Source organism: Pleuronectes platessa, chromosome 18, assembly GCF_947347685.1.
Source record: "Pleuronectes platessa chromosome 18, fPlePla1.1, whole genome shotgun sequence".
Taxonomy (NCBI): domain Eukaryota; kingdom Metazoa; phylum Chordata; class Actinopteri; order Pleuronectiformes; family Pleuronectidae; genus Pleuronectes; species Pleuronectes platessa.
Window position 1 is genome coordinate 10,949,163 of NC_070643.1, and position 22,434 is coordinate 10,971,596.

At 44.4% G+C, this 22,434-nt stretch overlaps 1 protein-coding gene across 1 annotated transcript in view; it reads left to right on the plus strand.

Moving 5' to 3' along the window:
* The window catches only part of kcnh8 (potassium voltage-gated channel, subfamily H (eag-related), member 8), a 45,994-nt gene extending 29,377 nt beyond the window's left edge, over positions 1–16,617 (plus strand). Inside the window, exons 9-16 of the mRNA XM_053446919.1 lie at positions 1,151–1,350; positions 3,080–3,329; positions 6,597–6,811; positions 7,640–7,678; positions 8,852–9,132; positions 9,754–9,869; positions 10,138–10,217; positions 16,054–16,617. Of these exons, the coding sequence (XP_053302894.1) occupies positions 1,151–1,350; positions 3,080–3,329; positions 6,597–6,811; positions 7,640–7,678; positions 8,852–9,132; positions 9,754–9,869; positions 10,138–10,217; positions 16,054–16,617 (1,745 nt within the window). The remainder of the gene's footprint in view (positions 1–1,150; positions 1,351–3,079; positions 3,330–6,596; positions 6,812–7,639; positions 7,679–8,851; positions 9,133–9,753; positions 9,870–10,137; positions 10,218–16,053) is intronic.
* The last annotated feature ends 5,817 nt before the right edge of the window (positions 16,618–22,434 follow it).

Here is a 22,434-nt window from a genome sequence, read left to right on the forward strand (position 1 = left end):
TGTTTTTTGGGGATGAAGAGAGGTCACTGACGCGGGGTTTCCCCTGATGACAGCTCTCATGCGGGTTAAATGTCCCTGATTGCCCGGGGCCAGACGCAGTCCCACACAAACGCTCGCTTGCACAAACACACACATCCATACTGTCCCTCGTGTGTTAAACGCAAAAATGAAAACAAACACCCAGCACCTGTTCGTATTAATAGCAGAGCACAGGTCAAATCCGGTGAGTTTGTGGAAGGAATTGGATTATTGCCTTATTAGGATTAATTCAACAGCAAAGCACCCTTCACCCTGCGGTACGGTACAGAGAAGAAATGTTAGTTTTGGAAACAGCCTTTAAATGCAGTGACTGAAAGGTGGTAGCGTCAGAAAACAGGAGTCAGCGTACACGATGGTCACAGGAGACGTGGATTCTATGTTTGCAGGAGAATGAGATTAGGGGAATGCATTATCTGTGTGGGCGTATAAATGGCAGGTATCTGTGCATTCCAATGAAATCTCCTCCTCTCAGTCCTGACACCAGTGATCCTGCTTGGGAGGTATGGAGAAGCCAGACATGAATGTAAATATAGTATTTGCTGTTATTTATTTGCTCACATGAATTGTCGGCTTCAAATAAGACTTGTGCTTCATCATCATCATGTTTGTGTTTTTCACTACAGAGCTCTTTGTCAGTGCTGCGGGGATTTAATCAGTCAGAATAATCAGTCAGTAAAAGTCAGTGTGAGCTTTCCTCTCCCTTGTTGAAATTGTATTTTTGTTAAAGCACAGCAATGTGGCCATATCAGGAATCAATGAAGATTATGAAAAAATGTCCTATCTCACAATGTTAAAGAATTAAAAAAAAAAGGTTCTACCTCTACCTTTTTGCAAAATTCTGCTACAAACAAATGAAAACATGGCCTCTTTTAGTCGTCACATTCATTTTGACCTGCTCTTCACTGTCACTGAAAGAACCCCTGCTGTCTCTTTCTGTTTACAGTGAGATACAAAATATATGAATCTGCTGGTGCCATTAAAACATCATCCAAATGTTTTTTCTATTGTGTTTTTCTTCTCTGGACAATTCATTCATGGTTATGTCCCATCATCTTTGTCTAACTCTCCCTCCTCCCTTCCTCACTCCTCCTCTTCCTCCTCTCGCCCGCAGCGCTGATGCACGCCTTGGTCTTCGGCAACGTGACGGCCATCATCCAGAGGATGTACTCGCGCTGGTCTCAGTATCACACCAGAACCAAAGACCTCAAGGACTTTATACGCGTCCATCATCTGCCACAGAGCCTCAAGCAGCGAATGTTGGAGTATTTTCAGACAACCTGGTCGGTCAACAACGGCATCGACTGTAATGAGGTAAAGTGAAAAGAAGAGGAAGAAGAAACGAGCGCAATCTAAGTGTTTTTGTGCACACCCAAAAGTCTGAGACCACATGGGGAAAGTGGCCCCTGCTGTATAAAACCCTTATTGTCCTTTTTCAGTTCAGTTATTTTGACATTCTGCAGCTCAGCACACACAGAGATCAATACTTCATTCGAAAGATCGCCTACTTCTCACTTCTCACTCATCGGGCAAATTTAAACTCTTCATCGGAACGATAATATAATCGATACGACACTATTACATGATTGTTACAATGTCACAAGGACACACAGAATCCATGTATGACACTGTTTGTCCTTGGATTTCTTTTATGTTATGGTGACATTCATTGCAGGTTATGTCAGACAGAAAATCAGACAGATAACAATTTAAATAAACAAACGAAAAGGCAGAGATGGAGCTCAATTTGCCAAAGTGGTGCGAGAATTGCTGAGAGAAAACACAAGCAGAGCGGGAGGGTGAGCAGCACCTTCCTCTTAACAGGCCCAGGGAAGCCAGTCACTCAGTAGTCTAATAGCCGCTCGTCCCTCCAGGCCGTGGATGCCTGCGAGACAGCTGTCAGAGCCCCGACCAGCGCTTAGATGGAACGATGATGGTGATGAATCCCAGACAGATGAATAATAGATGGGCCTGTTGATTAAAGTCAGCCGGGCTCTGATGACTCATTGATCGACGGGGAGCTCCAGATCTTTGTCCTGACAAGGAGACGGATAAATGGCATGTGGGGCTTCGACTCTATTTTTCTAAACAGTGAGAGTGATTTCCCAGATTGAGTTTGGTTGCATGTGTTGTGCACAGTTTATAATGTCTTTGTTCACTTTAGGTAGATGTTTCTTCTTAAATGAGGGACCATCATTTAGTTAAATCAACACTAGGAACTAAATTCATGCTATTTATTTATTTTTTCCCCATCTAAAAGTCTTAGAGCCCCTAAAACAGACAGGCTTGGAAATACTGCTGGTCCTGATTCAGTTTGACTCCTGGATAAAGTTTTAGTCTGGACAAGCAGAAACTGAGATGGAAGATGAGTGGAAACGCTGACATAGACACAACCGCTTGCTGATTGGGTCTTTCCGGTCACGACGCAGATTTCGCTGGCTGTTGTCTTTCCTAGAAGTGATGATACATCGGCTCATGTGTGTAGTTGACAAGCTGTTATTGGAGCAATATGGAATAATTCTGCGACTAACAACCAAAAGCTTCCTGTTCTGACCGTCAGGCACATGCCCAGTGCACGTGACTGGTCATGTGATATTTCCTTTTTAGACTTGATAGTATGGACGGGGATTCAAACTGACACGCAGCCAAATTACTTGTGTAGACAGAGATTGTTTTAGAAATTGCTGTTTTCAAACAACAGGTTATAGTACAGATGTAAATGGTAAATAGGTTCACACACACATTCATACAGTGCATCTATGTGCAGCACTTGCTCTATGAGAAAGTGTGATTTGGGGTTCAGTATCTTACCAAAGGAAACCTCGGCATGCGGACTAGGGAAGACTGGGATTGAACAACTGACCTTCTGGTTAGACGACTGCTTCAACCCCTGAGCCTTCTTAGAGACATTCAAATTTACTTTGACGCATTATCTGTGCAAAGCAAAGCGAACATCTTATTTTATTTATTGGCCGAATGGAAATTAAATCAAGTTCCCTCCATCTCATTTCCTGCCTCACCCCCTCTCTCATCTGCTCCACAGCTACTGAAGGACTTCCCGGACGAGCTGCGGTCCGACATCACCATGCACCTTAACAAGGAGATCCTGGAGCTGTCGCTGTTTGCCTCCGCCAGCCGCGGCTGCCTGCGCTCCCTGTCCCTGCACATCAAGACCTCCTTCTGCGCTCCGGGAGAGTACCTCCTCCGACAGGGCGACGCTCTCCAGGCCATCTTCTTAGTCTGCTCGGGTTCCATGGAGGTGCTGAAGGACGGCATGGTGCTGGCCATCCTGGGTACGATAAAGGGAAGGCGACAGGGTTTAGTCATGGGTTGGCCACTTCTAATGCCACCATTATAGTTTTACTGTGAAAGCCTCATAATAAAGCTCCAGGTGGCTCATTGCGATAAAGCTGTGGCCTGCAAACGAGCTCATTGTTTAGAGGAAGAAGCTTTACGGTGTCTTAAAGGCCACCGCTCATCCTCAGAGCCCATTGTTATTATTAATAATTAACTTTCCATAAAATCAACTCCAGTTAGATGCAATTTTTTCAACAATATGTTCTCGCAGACAAGGTGAGGGAGAGGGGTTCCTTATTTTCACAGCTTTGATTGAAGTTGGTTGATATAATATATTATCCCCCCTCCCTTTTCATAACAATATGATGCTCATTCATTTTAAAAGTCTTGATACGAAACAAGATGGAAACAGGCCTCAGTCTTGTTGTATTCCCCACCACACATCTGCCATGTAGCACTGCGTCTTGTCCAGGGTGACATTAAAGACTTCTTCTATATGACCTGCATGACACACCGCTACTGAATGTGTGTGTGTGTGTGTGTGTGTGTGTGTGTGTGTGTGTGTTGGTGTCGGTGTGTGTGTGGGTGTGCATGCTCGCGTGCTCGCGTACCAGGAAAGCGTGTGAGTAAGTCAATATGAGAGAGCAAGTTAAAGATCTGAATTTGAAACTACATCCATGACTATGTCTCTCTGTGTGGTACTTCAAATCTTTGTGTGTGTGTTTGTGTATCTGTGTGTATGTGTGTGCCTGCTGTCTGTCAGCACCTAAATGCTAATGCTCCTTCTGAAGAAAGTTTGTGTGTTGTGGTTCACGTTTGTATCAAGTAGCTGGAATTGTTTACCTTTGCACAAAATACTGTGTGCATGCATGTGTGCGTGTGTGGGTGTGGAGGCTTAAAAGGCGCCGAGCATTGTCTCTTTGCTCGTCTGCTGACTGTGCAGAAGGTCAGGCTGACAGTGTCTGACTGAAGGAGAGAACAGCTTCTCTCGATCCATTTCTCTTTTCGGTGTGCATCCGTCTCCCTCGATCCTCTTCTTCCCTGTCACGACACCAGTGTGCAGTGACGGCTCAGTGCCACATAATAGAGAGTGGCAGAGTGGGAGCGCGGCAGACGGGCGAGAGACTGAGAGGTGGAAGAGAAAGTTTGGTTGACGGACAGATAGGAAGAAGACAGGGTGTGTGTAGTGGGATATCTGAAAGAAATCCAACAGATGCAGAAGCACAGGAGTTAAGGAGTGAATGGAAGGTAGAGGGAGAAGTGGGGAGAAGAGCAGAAGCAGCAATAGGAAGCAAGTAAATCTGGAAGGAAAGATAGGAGGAAAAGGTGGAGACGGGAAAGCAGGAAGATAAACTTGAAGAAAGGAGTGAAAGAAGAATGACATGGAGAGTAGAAGAAAGGGAATGGAAAAGGGGAGTGGGAAAAGTAAGGACAGAAGCAATGAGCCAATAAAAAGAAGGGAAACAAAATTCAGAAGAACAAGAGGAAGGAAGAAGGGACGGAAGGGAAGAGGAAAAATATGGAGGAATAAATAGAAAGAAGGAAATAGAGAAAGGGGAGGTAATGGGGTGAGAAAAGAGAGGGAAACACCAAAGAATGGGAAGGAAAGGACGGGAACAAATTTTAATAAAAAAGGAGCGAAGGAATGGAGGTAGAAAAGAATGAATGAACGAAATGAGGTAGTAGGAACCTAAGAGAGGACAGAAATCAGAAAGAGGGGAATGAAGGAGAGTCACCGAAGGAAGAAAGAGGGAGGAAAACAGGAAGGAAGATGGGAAATATGCAGAGAGGGAATGAGGAAACCGAAAGAGGGAGGGAGGGTGAGAAGAAATTAGTGACATAATGAGCAGGGGGAGTGGACTGAGAGAAACAGAGTAAGATCGGTCACGACTGGTGCTTCATCAGCTCTAATTGAGCAGCGCTCACAATGAGCATGAATGTTTGATCACAGCTTTAGGGGCATGAACACTAATGGGGAATTCCGCCCCCGTGCTGTATCAGGAAAACAGGAAGCAGCCGTCACAGCCGCATCACTAAAGAGGTATCAAGACAAAGACAAATTATGTGATATAAATATAACATAAATAATCATCTCAGACTGCGAACAGTACAAGTCTCTTGGTCTCTTAAAACTTTCTTCTCTCACATTTCACTTCCACCTGTCACATCTTCCTCACTTTGTGGCCGATGCATTCACAGTGTTAGCGGTTAATTAGCACAAGACGTTAATGTTAATGTAGAAACTGGACGGTGTCTGTTGTGTTTACTTCCAGCGGCCTGGTCTTGTTCTGTGTTGTGATGTGTTGTGTAAGATGCAGACACAGTCGGCAAAAGGCCTAAATTATATTGAGATTTTTCCCTATAATAGCGAGGTTTGGATTTCATGTTCAGATTTAGGGATGCTTTCAATCTAAATCCTGAACTTGCACTCAAATACCCCCTGCTTGTGCTCGGATTTCCAGCGCTCCAGCTTCAGCTCTCCTCCAATGGGATGCCAGGTGTAGTGATGATAACCTTTCCCCTGTTGTGGGTGTGTTGCTTGTGAGGGTTCATCCTTTTTGCCCCGCACTGTTTTAATATTACATCGTCTGATCTAAGATGGGAGGAAAAAAGTGTACATACAAATAAATAGACAAACATATGGTCAGGTAAAAGTAGCACATCAGCAGTTCTACTTAAGTAAAAGTAAGTGCTTGCTTTTTAAATAAACTTATATTAAATATACCTATTGAAGTAAGTAAAAGTACACCCTGAGTGTATATTCCCTAATGCAGAGGTAGACAACATCATTAAGGCTGTGACCATGGACTCATCCATCTCAGGTTTTTTCTTCACCAGGGATGCTGTCGCTGCGCTTTGATCTAGAGGAGGCGGGGTCTAATGTTAGCAACCCGCTCTGATTGGATCAATGGACGAGTTTCTCTCCTGTCAATAAAAAACTTTATTCAGTGCAACTCACAGACACATCAGCAGCTCAGAGGCCTCCCGACATGAGGCCTTAAAAGTGGTGTTGAACACGGGCGGCCGTCCAACTGCCTGAGCACTGCACTGCTCCAAATCTCTCCCTCACTCCAAACTGAGCACCCCCTCTCAGACAGTGCTCAGTAAATGGAAGATTCGATGCTTCACAGTTTGCGTCACAGACTCACCAGGGTCGACAACTTCAACCCCTCTTACCTGCATGTAAACATTATGCTGTGATGCTGTTTCTCACCTCCTCTGCACACACATATATATATGTATCTCCCTCTGTCTCTGTGCAGGTAAAGGTGACCTGATTGGGGCGAACGTGTCCTTAGACGACCGGGTGATAAAAACCAACGCGGACGTGAAAGCTCTGACCTACTGTGACCTGCAGTGTATTAACCTGAGGGGCCTGTACGAGGTGTTGGACCTTTACCCTGAGTACTCCCACCACTTCGTCCAGGACATCCAGCAGGACCTCACGTACAACCTGAGGGAGGGACACGAGACACACGTAGGTCCATCTCAGTCATTTTAAACCCCCCGTCCACTTAAAATTATACAAGACTTCTCAAAGGAGCCAAAACCCTAAAATCAACTGGGTGTGTTTGCAGGAATTTGAATTTGTACATCTAGAATCATACTCAATGCAAAGACAATTGTTTATATAATTCCCCCCCCAGATTGTCATCCTTGCATCAGTTATAACTTTCAATAACTTTGTGTGTGTGTGTGTGTGTGTGTGTGTGTGTGTGTGTGTGTGTGTGTGTGTGTGTGTGTGTGTGTGTGTGTGTGTGTGTGTGATAGAAAGAGAGAATCAAAGCGAAAAATAGCCATGGCACTCGGAGGAGCTCTGCTGCTGTAATTACAGTCAGGTGTTTCTGCCTCTCCTGCTCAAACACCACTGCCCCACTTAAACACACACACACACACACACGCACACACACACACTACCTGCCGCAGGGCTTTAAGGTGACACTAATGTGCAGAGGAGCAGCCCAAACCACAGGTCTGAGTGGAGTCGGGATGAAGACGAAGGGAAGGTAGCAGCTCAGGGTGTGTTTGTGGCTGAGATGTTGAGATCGTATTTTGGACATTACTGTTGTGCATAAGGGTACAGCACAGTGAAGGTCACTGTATTAAGGTGAATTATTTTGCAGCATTGCATCACCCCAAGCCATACAATCATGCTATTTTCTTTTAGCCACTCTAGAATGTTATTTACTGCTGAGCTTTGTGAAATGGCTCCTCTGTAAATTAAAACTTAGGAAAGAAAGGCCACGTCTCGCATTGCTCTCGCTCCTGCAGATCGTTTACTGTTTCCTCTCTGGCTCCCCTCCAGGTTAAGGTTAGACTGTCCACAACAACTCTGGATCCTCAGGTAACAAGCCACACTTTCTCTCTCACACACACACACACACACACACACACACACACACACACACACACACACACACACACACACACACACACACACACACATACACACACAGATTGATTTACAATCTAAAGGCAAAGGGTGCCACTGTGACGCATATGCACCGTTTACCAAAAAGCTCCACACAACCTTTCAATCAGCCCTCGATAAAAATGAACTCAAATAACCGCAGATAAATTGTTCTACTGATAATGGACTCAATCCCTCTTCTACACTAAATGATAATGATAAAGAGAGGTTTGTTTCCTTTGGTAGGCAGGTTGAAGGAGGGGAGGTAATGCTGAACAGAAATGAGGTGACAATCATTAAATCAAGGCTAAACCAGAACAGAGGGGCGATGAAATGCTCCGCATCCTTTCATTGTTGAGAATCTACACAAACAAAATAAACTGCAGTCAGATATTTTACAGCAAAATCAATCAAGCTGAGCGGCGCCATTAACCACACGCTGGTTTTATTTTCCTTCGAGTGAACTGGGGGTCAGAGGCCACAGATCAATAGCTTATTTTCAACCTTATACCACCCATTACCTCATTGTATCCTAATCCTGCAGCTGGTAAGCTTCACAGCATTTCAGCACAAGTGCAGACCTTGGACAAATGAGGACACGTCTCAGAGCTCACTCATTTTGTTTCTTTTTCTGCAGGTAACATTTGCAGCCTGGGGCTTTTCGGTCAATGCTATTGCCCTTAAATCCGCCCGAGTGTTGTGCTCCTTACAGTTACAAGTCATCAGTGCATATATATATATATATATATATATATAAATATGATAAATAGTCCTTCTGTTGGTTCCAGGGTCGTGATTGAACAAAAAAAGCTTCAGCCTCTGTAGAGAAATCAGGGAAAAAAGGGAGAAGAGCAACATTTGACGCCATTTTTTATTTTATTTTTGAAAAAGTCGCATTCAAGCAAATTTCCATTGACATCATCAAGGCTGATTCTTCAGATGACTCAACTCAAAATGAATAGATTTAATTCCATGCCAGCTCTCTGCTTTTTTTTCTTCATAGTTATATAACCTGCAAAAGTTCTCCACACTCCAATGCCAAGTTTGAAAATGTCCTGAAATCTCAGGTGAACTGCTGCTTGCAACAATTTCTCTCGTATTTTCCAGTCAGGGGTGAGAAGGAACGGCCAAGTGGTGCAGGGTTATCCGTCCATCATCGAGGCTCAGGAGGAACACGAAGACGATGAGGAGGATGAGGAGGAAGACAGGGCCCCATCTGTGTCTCCTTCATCAGAGCGGAACCGAGCTGTGAACCTCAGGGACGCCAGTGCCCGGTCTCTGCTGAGCGGACCCAGCCAGAGGACCGCGGTACAGAGCTCCAGGAGCTTACGGAGCAAGATCCAGGAAATTACTCTGACCACTTTAGACCCTTCCAACCTCAGCCCCAGGTGAGTTCGATCCCCATTGATTTGTCTGTCTACCTGTGTAGGCCTGTGTCTCCGTGCGCCGCTGTGTCTATTTTGGTCATTATTCTGCACAGAGCCTCTCGTGCAAAACATGGTCTGAGACAAAAAGTGAGGAACAATATTTGTGTGTCCTCCTGTTGTTTACTTTACTGAACTTAGTAGAAGTGAAACAGAGGTTAGAGTTTTTTGTGCTCAGTAATGGATTGGAGTTCAGCTACGAGGGTCTCAGATTGGCCAAACTTTACTCACCACACAGATCACATGACCAAGTCGCTTCATATGTAGAGGGAGGAAAGGAATAAATTGGACAAAAAACTAATATTAAAAATGTAAATATATTTGTAAAAATACTTTCCTTACTGGATAGTGGGAGGAAGTGAAAATGTGTCATCCAAGTCAAAGACTGGTAACAGGGGCCAACAACTACTTTTGTTTGCACGGATTAAACAAACTAAATTAAATGTGCTAATTCATAAGCTGTGCTGCAATGGATGGTGGGTTTATTTTGTCACACATGTAGTGTACAAATTACCAATATATTATATTTCAATGTTGTTCATAGAGGATCCAATAATACATCAGAATCTTTTCTTCCTGTTGCAGGATTGTGGACGGTACAGAAGACAGTGAGGGGACCGTGAGCTCCCTGGCCTTCTCCTTCTCCACCATCCAAGGCGGTCCTGTCAGTGAACCAACCAGTGCCTCAGCGTCTGCCACAGGTCCTCCCATCCAACACCACTCTGCAGCTTACCTCTCAAATATGACACATTTACCTCAAACCTGCCAAATCCTGCATAGTGAGAAATGTTCACATCCTGAGCCTTGCAGAGCTTTCTATACATCGAGCATGATTTATGGAATTTAACATTTTCTGTGGATGCTCAGAAAGATTTATCAGCTGCCTCCATGCAATACCTGCTGGGTGCAAATTTGTACTTCTTGTCCGAGGCCTGGAAGTGATTTGTAACTCGCTAATTTGTGTCACAGATATGCTGCAGATCAGCACGGCAGAATTAGCAGCAAAAGCCGAAGAGACCAGGGGGCAACTGCGACATCTTGACCAGCAGGTAGAACGAACTGTGTGTCTGTGGTTTGTGTGTGATGGGAGACAGGTGGGCTCGGAACACATGGCCATGTCAGCATGCCGGTGATGGGATTGAGAAATGTAATGAACCAAGAAAAAAATTAAAATGTGCGCTCAGGAAATCCAGTTTTTCTTGTTTTACTTCCACATCTCCCACTGAGCCACAGTCTGTAGGATGTTCATTCTAAAGAGCGACGAGACAAGAGCAATGCAGAGAGGAGGAGGAGAAAGGGCGGATGTCACAAAGGGCAAAAAAAGGGAAAGGATAAAGAGAGTGTGAAGATGGTGGCACGACACCTTCACGGTCATAAACGCTGGCCTCGCTGGCCTTTCTCCGTCCCTGTGGGGGACCGCTGTTTGACAGGAAGTCTCTCAGCGGGGTCTTGTAGATTGTTAATCCTGACGTGCATCCATCCACTCCGATCACCGTAGGAGATGAAGAGGGGGGGTTAAACCCTCTCTGCTCCCCACGGTCACATGCGCAGCTGACAAATGAGGACATTATATGTAACCTGTCACATGAAAGCTAACATGTGTGAACATTATTAATTGTTAATGAAAACTCATAAATTTATTTGAATTTGCGTGGACATTTGCTGTCGGTAAGTTATTTATAGTGGTCACTTCATGTAGTGCAATGCAGAATAGGCCGATAGCTACAATAACTAACAACAATAGGACACTTTTTTTTAATCAAATATCAAGAGTCGCAGGAGTATAAGGGCCATGTTGGAGATAAAGAACTCTGAAACTTATGAATAAAATCATAACATTAATCAAATAAAGTCCTAATATTAAGAAAATAAAGTCGTTATTTAGAGGAAACTCATTATTTTACAAGAATAAAGGGAAAAAGAAGGATTAGAACCCATTTTTTCCAGATTTTCCCTCCTTCTGGAGACAAAATCTTGAACCAAACACATCCATATAAGAAACCAATGACAACCTTCCTCTTAACCACTACAAAACATTTCCTCCCCCACTCAAAAGGCAATTTCCTTCATATATGTGTGTTTTTTAAACTGAGTCTATTTTCTTCGAATAGACTCAGTTTCTATTACAATCATTTCAAAGTGCTGACATCCACGTTAATATATAAACTTAACAAGATGCTTCATATTTCTCATTTAGGCGACAGGATGATGTCATGATATTCCTCCTCTGAAATGACACGTAGCCTAAAGTTCCAACTTTACTCTCGAAATCCAGATTTTCTTTTCTTCGACTTGGCCCATATATTCCACAACACTCTTGAGATCTACTCTTAAAAAACATGGTGTGCAGTTCTCACTTTTTCTGTCTCAGCTCTGTTTGCACCTCCAAACAGAAGAACATGAATTTCAGTCGTTCAGAGGTGAAGCCTTTTGAACCGAAAACTTCCTTTCTGTGCTGATTCTGTCCAGAACCACACCGAAGCGGATACATATTAATGAGTCTCAAATTGTGTGACCTGTGATCTCTCACCTTTGACTCCGAGGTGACGTCTGTGCGTGTGTAAGGGTTTATTCTAGTGGGAGATGAATAATGCATCAACAGGACTGAAGTGAGGCCTTACCATGGCGACGTCTGCACCGTGTCATGGAAATCATAATGTACCATCACACGGGAGAGCTGGACCAATGGAACCAGTTCCTGAATGTTCAGAGTAATTGCTCTTATAATTATGAGAAGACGCTAAAGAAACACAACAACAGACACACTTGAGAATGAAACATGCACACACAAATACAAAGCCATTACACACATCCAAGCACAGCAGTGATGACCGACCTCAGTAAATGAAGAGTCATCAACAAAAATCAAATACTACAAGCTTAGTATAATCATCATTATACAAACTATATCTACTTGATACTTTAATGACACTGTGTACCTGTGGCTGCAGTGGGTTGTGCTGCTGGTTTGTGCGATGGTTCTCTCTGAGGTGTGAGTACTGGAATCCTGTTGACAGCGTGTCGGATTGGACTGTCCTGTCGCTCTCAGCTTCTCTATTTTTACCAGAGCCAGAGTTTACATCCAGGCTTATGTCAGTCCCTCAGGGAAGGGAGAAAGAGGCGAGAGAACATTTTGCTCACCTAGAACTACTGATCAGGACCCTGTACGAAAGATCAACGTTACATAAAGTACAATTACATGTACGTTTCTCCAATTTGTTTTATTTCTAAATAATTGTATTTAAGTTCTGCACCTGTTACAGGCACAGGGAGGTCAGTAGTCCTGCCCTATCCCTGTTCCCACCCTCTCCCAAGCCGTAGTTGCAGCAGTTTGCCTTTCACACATGCACAACCCAGTGGGGGGGCTTCTCTGCTCTGACGCAACTAATTCTGCTGGCAGAGACAGGAAGTAATGTATTATATCCGCTGCAGAGCTCACATGATTTAGTTTAATGCAAATCGACAGCAGTGTCTGTTCTTATCACCAAAACGCTCTTGAAATCTTTGTCTGTCTTCTTCATGTATATTCATATATGGATATATATTTGAATTCAGCGGGGGGATGTCATGCTGTGTTCTGACTTTATTCAGAACTTTGGTCTGCTGAAGGGGGGGGGGGGGGGGGGGGGGGGCAAGAACACTGTGACCCAACATTTTGGCTGACCTGAAGATACCAAATTAGTTATGTACTGTACTGCATAACCCGGGCCTTTTTGTTCCTGGTGAAGTGTTTTCCTACCAGAAAGGACAACAACACAACTGCCACTCCGTGTTGAGAGTTGTAGGCATAGACAGGATATTGCAATCCTAATTACACGGCTTCTGCTGGGCTTTAAAAAGTCTGAAGTTAAATTATTGAATTTAAGCCAGAGTTTGATGTTTATTAAAATATAACGTACTTGGGTGGGTCATAATTATGTTCACGTTTATTTAACCCTACTATTCTCGACTTTTCTTTATATTTTGCCGACATGCATCGTTTGTTATGTCTCCGTGTCTCTTCTCACCGATATTTGATATCAGCACACTGCAATAAAACTACAAACGAGACAAACCCGGAGCTACAAATACCCCGGACCGAATTTATCTCTGCTCGACTGTGGGAAAGACGGTGGATACCTCCTGTCTGTGCCCGTAGTTTGAAAGATATCGTGGTGTTTGGAGGATTAGGACACGGTCACACATATGTAAATGTATCAGTGGCGAACCTTCACCTCAAATCTGTGCAAGCAAGGAAGCAAAAAAAAACATTGGCTTCCTGTGGCGAGGAACTTCACATAAGTGTAAATTTGACTGGGTCCTTATTCTCTGCTCTGCTACCTCACCTCATTTTTTTCGGAGATTCTGGCACTCTGATATTCCTTCATATGTCGTACTTTAAATAGATCTTAAATTTATATTATTATGGTCATATAAAGGTCTTTAAAATATCCTTAATTTAATTTGTTTAAATCTGCAGAAATGGGATAATTGATAATAAGTGATTGATAAGTCAATATCCTGTGAGTTGTACCAGCAGGTTTATATCAGAATCAGATCAGAATCAGAAGTATTTTATTGCCAAGTAGGTTTACACCTACAAGGAATTTGCTCTGGTAATTGGTGCATACAATGAACATAGAAACATAAAAACCCAATAACATAAAAACGCAATAAATACAACATACATAGGAAAAGCAATAAAAAATAGAAAACCAGTATATATTTACTCACTCTTTACTTCTTTACTTATGTTTTCTTACCTGCCGCTCTGTGCCCAGCTCTGCTCTTCGTGCAGCTTTTGAAAAGCTGCTTTTCCCTAATGGCCCCATTATGAAACACTTCATTCATTGCTTTCTTATGAAGATGTTATTAAATTGCCTTCAGTATTTCTGGGGTCTTTATACTTAATTGGTGTTTCGGTGCTCAGAAAAGTGGGCGGATGTCGGTTTTTCTCTGCCCTGCAATTTTAACTGACCTGGTTGGCTGACAAATACACACACACACACGCACACACACACACACACACACACACACACACACATAAAAGTCTAACAAGAAGTCTAATGTTTTGGTGTCAATGTGTACAAGCCCAGTATGCTGTGACGTGTGAAGTAACTTACTTATTTATTTATAATAATATTTTAGTAGATTTAAAATTTAGTAAGATATGATGACTTTTAAATAGGGATAGACCTCTTGTCTCTATGCACATATGTGTTTTATGACATGGCCCAAGTACCAATAGCTTAACGCACAAGGTTCAACCACAAGATAATGGAACAGACTAAATACAGCCTGGCTACAATTGTAATTGTGTTTTATTATAAAGAGTGGTAGTGGAAAAGAGGAAAAACAAAGTCTGACACATCCTTTATAACCTCTTTCCAGTACTGACTGGAGGTCAGCCACCACTGACGCGTCCACAGATTACTCCAGCAGGGCTCATGTGTGCAGGGCCCAGAACTGGAACAAGCTGTGGAACAAAACACTGTGAGACATAGGAGGGAGGGACACAACCTTTCAAAACTCCAAATGCATCGGTTCAGCTTATTTAAAATAATATTGGAAAGCTTAAATTGACAGTCTATAGTGAAGGAGACGCCCCCCCCCCCCCCCCCCCCCCCCCCCCCGCCATTCTCTCACCATCATAATTTTTGCCCTGAGCACATAGAGGACATTGATTTGAATGCAGGAGATGGTGTCAGAGTCAAACTGTGCCTCAAGCAACGAGGGGCATTTAGAATCCTCAGTCTCAGAGTTGGAAGACACCCAGGCCTGGACGAGGGACTTAACTTTACCCGATTTCCGCAATAGATATCCTAATCATAAATATTACTGTCAGGTGGAGGTTAGCTTGCAATCATTTCCCCCCGTTTTTGTCACTGAATCCGATATTGCTTGCTGCTAGAATTCCTCCTGTACACATACTACCCTCCTGTAACCTTTTTTTGTATATTTCAAATAAAGGCCGGCAGATGCAGAGCTTCAACAGCTAATGTAGCTCTGACAAGGATAAGAGTTCTGAGTCTTCAGATCCAACCTGTTTATCACATTGTTTCATATAGAGCCACAAAAGGCTTAACACACTCGTGTGTGTTTGGGTAAAATCATTGAAGAGATCCCTTAGCAATATTTCCTTTTCAAGTTATGTGGACAAAATCGACATCCATTGTTGTTCCAAATTGAAAATCCATCGGAAGTTAATATGATTCAGCCGTTTGTATTATATGGTAAATATTCCGAATTTATATTGACTTCTCTATAGTCTTGATGACCACTCAAAGTGCTTTACAGTACAGTTCACCCATTCACACACACATTCATACAGTGCATCCACGGGTGTTCAGGGTTTTGCCCAAGGACACTTTGTCACGCAGAATGGAGGAGCCGCAGAATATACATATGTCCTGCTGAATCTCTGTGAGGCCTCAAACTCACTGAACAGAAATTATTGAATATGTTTTTGCATAGAAAGAGAACTGTGGAATTTTCCACCATTTTCCATCTGTTCCACTTGAATGACGCTAGAAAGAAAACATTTCAGGTCGACAGTGAACCATAGGAACAGCAGCGGGCCTGTCGACTGTTGTTTTTAACACATGGACGTTTCATGTAGACGCATAATAGACAGCTGTCTGCATGTGATATACCAAGATGTGTGGATTCAGGGGTTAGTGTGTAATTCTTCATTTGGTAAAACACCCCCTTTTGGTCTAATGTGAACTAATACTAAGTACATTGTGTGGAACCTACTGGTGTGTGTTCAAATATGGGTGTTAACCAATATTATACGTCTTTTATTTTTCTTGTGTGCCTGAATTTGGATTTGTATTCTACACATCCATCATGTTGAGGCATTTTTTCCAGTTTAAAGTTACTGATACTTTGTGTTTCCGTCTACAGGTGAGCTCCCTGGGGAAGGAAGTGGCCGACCTCGGACAAGTCATGAAGAGAATGGCTCATCTCATGGAGACCCTCATGTCATCAGTGCCAGCACCTTCAGTCGACTGCCTGTCGCACCGCTCGCCCACACAGTGCGCATACCTGTCCCATCCGCACCACCCTCACCCTTCACCCCCTCAGACTGCCTCCATGTGGACAGACACGCCCCTGTCCCTGCCTTCCTCTCCGCTCACAGTGCCCCACCAACACAGTGTGATGTGCCACATGGACTCCCTCGTGCACAGGCCCCAGGATCTCCAGCTGGAGTACTCGGCCCTCCCCAGCTCAACCCCGCCTCCGACCCCCGTCTCGTCAATCCTTCAGTTGCAGCCTCACATGCCTTCCTCCCCCTTCAGCTCGCCGGAGATTTCCCACCACAGAGATGGAGCTTGCGGCTCCCTCAGGTCAAGGGGTCACAGGCCGCCTCTGCAGGACGGAGGAGATGAGGGCCCCCATCAGAGCGCTGGGTGTTCTCCTCAAACTGGACTAGAGGGGGGCTATCACAAGCCCAACAGGGGTTTGTAGCAGCCCTCGACTTTGGACTCTGCAGGAGACACTTTCTATGATAAGTTCCTGAACTGATCAACTGGGATCCCCCTCACATCACTGCAGGACATTTGCAGGGATGCAACTCAGATTCCTTTTGTTTTAAAGGCACGTCTATAAAAGTCCAGTTGCATGAAAACCAGTACAGAAGGATTAGGTGTGTTAGCTTTACCTTTAATAGAAACGTGTATTGTAAGACGAGATATAGGGGTGTTGGTTCTGCTGCGGAGCTGAGGGTCTCTGGGTGCTGCTCACTTCCAACCCCCTGCCCCCCGCCACCTTGAGGCTCGTCAATAGAGCAACATGCCATAATGGAGGAGTGGGGGGAACGGTGGAGAGAGTTCTTTCTGTCGTCTCATTTCTTGCTCCCGGCTAGAGATGGTGTAGGGTCGAGTGGGTTGTCCAAGAGGAGGAGAAAGCATCCTGGATGATGGCGTTTGGAAACAAGGAGGGAGGGGGGTGGGGGGTTGGGGCAGTTAACAGCCTCCCACCCCCAACCCCCTTATCCCTGCCATCTCATCTTCTTTTAACCCATCTCTCCTTGCCACTCAGCCCTGACGCACTGGATCGCGTGGATCAATGCATGGCTGGTTGCGGCTGGCTGCGGCTGGTTGTACTGGCGGCGCAGGATGGTGTGAGGAGAGAGATGGGACGTATTGTGCTCTTTACCGCTGGCCCTCAGGAAAGAGGGGGAGGGGGGGGGTGGAAGGGTGGGGTGTGGGTGGGTGGAAGAAGTGTGTTATGGAAGTGGTAGGGGGTGGGGGGAGAGTGGGGGCATGTTACGCCTCGGGCAGCGAAGCCCCTGCTGTCGTCTGTCACACTGAGCAAGGGGACTGCTTCTCGTTTCCACCGTCTCTCTGTCCATACTCTCTCTCTCTCTCTCTCTCTCTCTCTCTCTCTCTCTCTCTCTCCCCCTCTCTCCCTCCTTCTCTCTGCATGCCTTTCCGAGCCTTTTGAAGTAGTGCCTGTAGACACACATTAACATGCTGCATGTCACCCCTGTGGAAATCCAGCTTGCCATTTATCTTACCTATTTAGAGGAAAACACAGTTCGCCCTTTAGCGACTGAATCCTGCATTGACTGATGCATATTTATTGGACGCCGGCTACGTTTAAACAACTGGGTAATTTTAGGAGCAGCGTGTGAGCCCCATGTGGCGATGTGGCCTGGAGTAAACCACCAATAAGAGATCTGGTTTCACAATTCAACAACCCAGGCCCGTTTCCCCCCCGATCGTCACCCTGGTTTACCAGCTGCTGAGATCAATTTTCTCGGCGGTTCAGAGCAAAGGCAATATCCCCACATAAAAGCACAATAAGGAAATGAAGATGCTTTTATATTTCTATGAATGTATCAATAGTAAATATGTATTTTTTTACCTCAACAAATGCAAGAGTGCGGGGCGGCAGTAAATGATGCTGTTGTTCCTGAGGTCGTGGTGTTCACCGATGCAATCCTGAACCAGGACAAAGGTCATGACCCCCGGGCCGACAGATCTACTGTTTTGAATTCACGTAGGTTGGACTCGGCTCCTCTGCAAATGGAATGTACTGTAATCAAACTTCTTTTTCCCTCGACATTTTGATATTTATTAGATACAAAGACGACATGTTATGCTAATAAACAACAAATATGACTGTTACGTGCCGACCTGCTGTTTTTGTTCACAGACACATTCGTGCAGGAAGGGTTCAGGGTTCATGTCATCCAGGCAAGTAGTTTTTCAGTAGTAGTTTTTCTACAATACAAAACAACTACAATACATTTATACTCAGGTTTTGTATTTTGTTAGTCAGTGGATAATTTGACATGATAACACACTTTCCTTGCAATTTTGTCTCAAATTTTAAATTCATTACATTCTGAAAACATTTTTTTTGGTCAATTAAAATATGAAGATCTTTTTTCAATTATCTTAATTTGTATGGATCGGATTAAAGATATAAAGCACATTTAGGGGACTGATATCTGTGAGTGTGTGAGATTTAAGGGTTTGAATCTGAGGGGACTGTTGGCAGTGGTGTGCCATTCAAGTCAGCTTTGCAGGTGTTTGTTCATAAACAACAAAGATGATCAATTTCATGTTTGCCTGAACATTTGTCAAATTTTTCCAGATCTCAAAAGTAAATTACAATTTATCATTATAATCACAATGACTCATAACGAAGACAATGTTTAATTCATGTGTAGTTGTTCCACAGGCATGCACATTGGGTATCATTGTTGTCATGACAATGCATCAGGAGACAGCCTCATATTCATGTGACTGATGTGAAACCGATACGTGGAGTGACTAATTTGTTCCTGAACTCAAATATTCAAAGCCGACATTATTAACGTATATTCATGTCCTAACCCCCCAAAAGACTAAAAGCATACACGTTTAATATCTGCAGATCTCGGTCATGACAGAGCGTGGCTTGCACACACTCTGTTTATAATAGCAGTGTGTATTTGTTGCGTGCACGCTCTTGTGTGGGCGTGTGTCTTTTGTTTGGCTGCTGCTATGCTTCATCTGAGGTGAAAGTGCGGCTGTCGTCATGTCCCATTGGTGACGTGGCCGGGGGATGAAAACTGAGTAAGCATGCGGAGGATCACACCGACGCATCTGTCATAGAGGTCCAGGCAGCTGCTCTCCCCTCTGTGTGTGTGTGTGCGTGTGTGTGTGTGTGTGTGTGTGCAGGTGTGAATGAGGGGAATACCGGACGTGTCTGAATAAGACACACAGGGTTCAGCAGGGACGAAGGGGAGACAGTTGCAGAGTGTCTCCTGATCACGGTGCAGATGACAGTGCACTGTGTCGTGGTGTGTATGTTTTTGAATGCATGCATGTGTGTAAATGCTTCCACAGGAGGCAGTGGTGTGCATGAATTTAAAGAACACACTGTCAAAATATTCCCCACTCTGACCATTTCTTGTGTGTTTTACTGAGAGGATACTTGCAGGTGGGCGGTGTGTGTGTGTGTGTGTCTGTGTGTGTGTGTGTGTGTGTGTGTGTGTGAGAGAGAATGATTTGTGTATTTAGCAGCACCTCCAGCACATCTGTGGAAATGCTGTTATTTAGCCCTGGGTCTTGAGGACTGCATCCATATTTAATGGTGTACAGACAATCCCAGCCCGGCTGTTTATGCATCTTTTTATCCACCTGCTAGCAAACTCATCTTTTATTCACTTTCCCACTTTATCAGTCATTAGCAAACCGAGGCCCATCTGCCTCCCTCCTTTTAACCCGTGCTTTCTTCTTTTCCACTTCGGATTTTTCGATTACATTTTTGAGTCCAGCTCAGAGGAGAGGAGAAGAGAGACTGAAAGGGCGGGCGGGGGGGGGGGGGGAATCCCACAGAAATGCTAAAAGCAGCAGGGAAGTGGACCGATTTGATACCTGAGCATTCGTTTTTTTCGTGATTAACATACTTTTAACCCTCTTGCTGTGGGTCTGTACATGTGCCTAATTCACTCCATTCACATGGTCTGAGGACAGCCCTGACCCAAATACAGCAACTATTCAACCCCTGTTCTGCTTTTCATCCAAACACACACACACACACACACCCAGACACCCTCGCTCTCCCATTCAAATGAGTACTTAAGACGTGTGAAAGGAGCCTCTCCACTTGTCCTTCATCCCAGAACTTCTCTCTCAGGTAAAAAAAAAAATCTGCCCGTTCCTCTCTTTTCATCTCCTGCGGACATAATGGAGATATGGTGAAACCGGCCTGCTGTGGTGTGGACCCTCCATTCAGCCCCTCTCTGAGCTCTGATAGGCTGGTGGGTCCCCCCCCCCCCCAGGAAAGAGGCCGAGCTGTGCGCTGAACCGGAGACACATTGTGTTTGAGTTTGAATACATGTGTTGGTAATGTCTATGTCCGTGTGTGCCCAGTGTCTGTGCCTACATTCATGTGTAAGAGCACACGTGTAAGATATGGAAGAGCCTCTCCACACATGGGGCTTTGCATTCATCTGTTCCACTCTGGGGCTGTCGTTGCACATCCAAACAGTCGTATTTGCATTGCAGGGAGGGAGGGAGGGAGGGGAAGCTCGCAGGACATGGCGTGTGTTTGATAAATGAGTGTGAGCCTCTCCCCTGGCTGCTGTGGTACAAGTGGTGGTGGTGGTGGTGATGGGAGGGGAGGCAGAACAATGCACATGTCAGAAGTGGAGATTAATGGTGGCTTCTTCTCGTAGAGGTGTAGGTTGTACTCATCAAGGATCGAGGATTCTGCGGCGGCTGACGAGTTACCTCTTTTGTTGCTCACCTGTCGGAGAGCAGCGTGGAGTTCCTGAGCAGCACACAGGAGGGCCGCCGCCATTTAGAGCTCTCGAGTCGTCTCCCATTGTTTTGGTGTGAGGGGGGAAAACCTTTCTCCGTCTGTGATCACGTGACAACATTAAAAAAAAACTTGTCACGCAGCTGGACACGATGTAACTTTCAGTTCTTCTGCTTTTTTCTTTTCAAGCATCTCATCAAAGACCATCTCATAACCTGAAAAACGCTCGACTACTTGGTGATACGGAGGGGGGGGGGGGGGGCTCTCGCTTGACGCCAACTGAGACGAACGCTTAACCCTCAAAAGCGAGCCCCAGGTAACCAGCTCGCTAGAACGCTGTGTGCTTTACACACCACACCTTTTAGACAGATTCATATATTTATGAATAAACATATGTCATGTGAACATTTGTCCAGAGGGTTGAACATAGAGAGAGAGATACAGCATCATCTTAATGGTAGTTACGCTCGCCCAGAGGCCCGGCCAGTATGGGCCCATTTTTAATAAAGGGTTATCTAATATTTTAATGAAACTTTTATTGGGATGAAGGTGTTTCTACATCCTCGACTCTCTTAGACAAAATATTGGGCAAATAAATCTTTCTGGTCTGTGGAAGTTCAGTTTTTTTTATTGTAAGAAGGTTTACGCAAAAACAACATGGCGGATTTCTACGAAACCTAAAGATGAAGTATGGGTCAGGAAACAGCCCATAAAATTGTGGCGTGGATCCAGGTCCTCCAGGTAGATGTTTTCACTTTCCCTAACTTTGCGAGATGTTTTTTTTTTTATTTACATTTTCACGGATCTTGATGAAATCAGGCCCGTTTAGATGACTGATATTTATGAGTGAGTGCAATTTGGTGCAGATTCAAATGACTGTTGGGACTTGATGGGGGGGGACTTCACAGTGCCACTCTAGTTTTTTACAATGAGCCGTTCAGGTCTGGATGACCATTAAAAGCTTTAATTTGGGGTTCAGTATCTTGCCCAAGGACACTTCGGCACTTAGAATGTGGGGAAACTGCAATCTATCTCCTGATGTTCTGGTAAGTGGCCGACCCGCTCGACCACTGGAGCCCACAATGATGTCGCACAAATGAATCAGAATCACTCTTTGACCTGTTTGCCAGACTAAAATATTCATGATTTCTCTCTGTGATACATATTGAAAGAAATTTTGTCCGTAGTTCATGTTTGTTGACTCAAATCCAGAGTTGCTAAAATGGATCGGACAAAGCCACTGGAAGTAAAAGCCAGTCTGTTCGAACATTTCAGAAAAAGCAGAAATACAAATTAAAACAGCCTTTAGATTACTGTATGTAATAGTGTGTTTGTTTTACTGTTACAGTGAGTGGTTTCAAAGGTTTGTATATGTCACCAGGTCTCCACAACAAGTGCTGGCCTGCTTTTATTAGCTGATGTAGTGGCCAAAGTTTAAAGGGCAGGTCACATGATGTGTAAACACTTAACCTTCAGCTGCTGTGGTCACGGCGTCATCATCAGTATCATCCCACAGTTCAATGTTCA